Source organism: Peromyscus eremicus, chromosome 2, assembly GCF_949786415.1.
Source record: "Peromyscus eremicus chromosome 2, PerEre_H2_v1, whole genome shotgun sequence".
Lineage (NCBI taxonomy): Eukaryota > Metazoa > Chordata > Mammalia > Rodentia > Cricetidae > Peromyscus > Peromyscus eremicus.
Window position 1 is genome coordinate 113,229,954 of NC_081417.1, and position 3,589 is coordinate 113,233,542.

Sequence of the window (3,589 nt, forward strand, 5' to 3'; positions counted from 1 at the left end):
GGTATATGAAAAGAAGAAAGGAGGAGCAGGGGGCAGATAATGAAGACTGGATGTTTTAGGGCTGTTAGTGAGAGGCCCTTGGGTTCAATGATTGTAGAACTGTCCCTGGGAATGATGTCACTCTTTGTATGACAGAGTAGCTATTGGAACACTTCTCAGAACATGTGTGTGGTGTCAGCACTATCTTTATCTCAGGGCTGGGAAATGTGGCGCTCAGACATGCACATGGGATGGTATGGCAGAACTCAGGTCTTTGGATGCTGGTCAATACCCATCTCTACTCAAAGGCATCTCAATACTCTTCTTGGAGAGTGTGCAAGTTACCACCTGTGATGACACTGGACTCATGACTGATATGGGAACCAGGTCACAAATCTTGTGCTATGTAATGGCATGGAAGACAGTTCCCCATAGGCAAATCTAGAAGTAGCTGAAAAGTGAGAAAGTAGCAGGTTTGTGACCTGCTGTGGCAGGGAGCCTACTTGTATTCTGCAAGGCGCTCTGTGGTTTAGTGTTGTTCAACAGTGAAGCGTGCGTGTGATGTCTCGGCCATTCCTGCTCAGCTAAGGGATAACCTCTGTACATGAGCATCCCTTCCTCCCCCCTTCCGTTCCTCCTCCTTACCCTTACTCCTTCCACCCATTCCTCCCTCTTCCTTGTCTTCCTACACCCCAAGTATTAAATGAACTATTTCAGGTCTCTTTATAATGTTCCTTCAAATTGAAGCTAGAGAAAACCTCTGATGTGAAAACCAAGAAAGGAAGGTGGGGGTTGTCAGAGTCCAGGAAGCACAAAGGAAGGCCCGGAAGGAGTGTATAGGTAGTATTCTTGGTCTTTGACATGGCCCTATACATAATGCATCGCAGACAAGGAACCCTCTGGGTAGACTCATTGCTGCAGGCTTATGGCTTGGCAAATGGCTTTCCCTCCATGCTGCGTATCTCTGTGGCCTGTGCTACCTCTTTAGCTGTATGCAGAAGTCCTGCAGCTAGACACAGTCCAGCAACAAGGCTTCCACTGATCAGTTTTTATTCCCCTGAGTCCCTGGGTGTATTAAAGTCTTTTTCAAAAACATACTCACAATTAAAACCCCCAGTCCCCACAATTTGTCATGTAAAGGAGAAGCAGGTCCCAGGCATCAGGACTTACCCGGTGGCGGTGGAGGGGTGGATGAGGGCGGGGCAGGTGGCTCCTTCTGCTCTGGGGCCTGGGCTGAGTAGGCAGAGAGCAACAGGTTGAGGGAGCTGAGCAGCTGGTTCTGGATGCTGCTGAGCTTGGAGGCAGGCTGCTTGATGGCACTGGCCAGCTCCGGGTACCCATGCTCCAGGCAGTTCCACTGTTCATGAAGAAGTTCTTGGATCTTCTTAACATACTGGCCGATTGTGGCATCCTGTGGGGAACTGGCAGGCCTTCCAGGTAGCTCAGCCCCTGGGAATTCTGAGCTGGCCTCCTCCCTGATCACTGAGGCAGACTCTCTGCTGCTGCTCCAGGGAGAGGCTCCTGTTACCCTGCTTAAGTCCTCAGCCCCCACCTGTGGGCCTCTCTCCTGCTCAGAGACATCTTCTTTGATCCTGAGCTCCATGGAGAGGCAGCTACATAAGGACGAGGCAAGGACCTGCTCAGGTCCCCTTGCCAGGGACAGCTGGGGCGCCAGCACAGGCTCTTCAGGACTCTGATGGCCTTGCTTGGGACTACTTTGGACCCATGGGAAGCCATTCTTCTCTGCTCTAGATGCCCAGCATTCAGGATCTGGGATTCTCATCAGGTTAACTCCAATGTTCTTGTCACATGAGTCCTTGGGGAGGAGTTCAAGAAGAGGATCCGTGTTTACCGTGGCATCAGTCTGGTCCAGAGCATTACTGGCCTTCTCTTGATGAAGCTTTTCTTCTAACTGGGCTACAGTGCACTCCAACTCTTGGATCCTCTGTTCCCTTGCCTTGGTCTCCTCTTGCTGCCTCGTGAGGGCAGCTCTGACGTGGGCAAGCTCCTCTGTTCTCCCTGACAGCTTGTCCTCAAGGGCCAAGACCTGATTCTTCAGGCTGGAGATACTGTTGGTATCTGTCCCCACCAGGCCCAAGCTTTCCTCTGTTACCCGGATACCAATGCTCCTCACATCCAACTCTATGGGTGGAGGAGGTGGGATCTCACTGATGTTGAGCTCAATTTCCTCCAGGGAGAGCTCACTCTCGGGGATGGGGGATGGCAGAGGGGGCGGGCTGGGTGTGGAAGAGCCGGGAGTTAGCACCGCCTCTGCCTTTCTGGCTTGTTGCTGAATTTCCACATCCTCTAGAACCATGGGTACATTCTGGACTGAGGAGGGAGGATCTGGCTGAGAAAGGTGAATGGAAGCCCTTATGGCACCTTCTTCAGGCTCAGCTCCCTCCATGACCAGCTCTGGAATTGCTGGTTCCAGCTCTCCCAACTCTCTGTCTGTTGATTGAGTTGATGCTTGGAAAGCTGTGAACCCTTCTGCAGGGTCAAAGGTATCATCACAAACACTGTCTTCACCCTGGAGCAGTGTGGAAGGAACCGGGGTCAGGCTGGACTCATCGGGGGCCCGGTTTTGTAGCAGCGTAGCAGGCATGCTGGAGGCTCTCAAAAGCAGGGGCCGTCCACTCCCACCATCCTCCAGAGCACCAGCCTCTGCCGGCCTGGTATCCTCTGCCAACAGGGCCTTCCTGTGATAGCTCAGCTCACTACCATACACTGAGGCCTGGGGGACGTCACGCAGCGGCAGTGACTGGGATTGCTCCTGGGTCCCCAGGGATATCTTTCTGGGCACCACAGGAGACCAGTTTTGCTGGGGAGGAGCAGCATGGATGCGAGCCCCACTGTCAGGAAGGCTGAAGTTTCGGGGCAAAGTACTAAACTTCGCCTGCTTGGCTCTTCTGTGGATAGGAATCCTTTTGATGGTGTGTCCCTTCTCAATATCATCCACATATTTGAGGAAATCCAGGTCCAAATGAAAGCCATATGGGGTCTCCACAGAGTAAGGGTGGCTCTTTGCAGGATCTTTCTCTTCATCCCCCCGGGAGGACTGGTCCTTGGCTGGGAGATATGAGACATAAAGAAATAAGCACAAAGTTAAAATGAGGCTGAATGTCTGTGACTTTGACCTCACCTTACCATATGAGCCTTCCCTCTGATGCTCTAGCCTTTGGAGGATGCTGTGGAACCTACGGACTTGATGCCTGTGCTGGGACATCATCTTACCAAACCGATGTGTGTTTAGCCAATGTCTGTGCTTTCTTATTTTCAATATGCCATTTCAGTTGTTATCATGAACCTACCCGCAGACCAGGAAAACAAACTTGCCTCACACTGTTTTTCTGGGTTGCATTGCGTAACGGCTGAACTGAAGTCCAGCAATTTATCAAAGGAGGATACCGACTGATAATTATAGACTCGGAAGATTCTGCAGGATGAGATACACAATTTCCTTAGCATTCAAAAACAAACTGGTATGCCTCAAATAGGTTCCAGCAAATCTTGCAAAAGGCTAAGATATTGATAATTTATGACTCCCACATTTCTTAAGCTCCTGGGGTGCCTAAGCCTCTGGTTACCTAAAGACCAACAGGAACTAGAG

General features: G+C 51.2%; 1 protein-coding gene across 1 annotated transcript in view; it reads right to left on the reverse strand.

Moving 5' to 3' along the window:
• Kank4 (KN motif and ankyrin repeat domains 4) overlaps positions 1-3,208 on the reverse strand; it is a 29,193-nt gene extending 25,985 nt beyond the window's left edge. Inside the window, 1 exon segment of the mRNA XM_059255841.1 lies at positions 1,150-3,208. Within this exon segment, the coding sequence (XP_059111824.1) occupies positions 1,150-3,208 (2,059 nt within the window).
• Between the last annotated feature and the right edge of the window lie 381 nt (positions 3,209-3,589).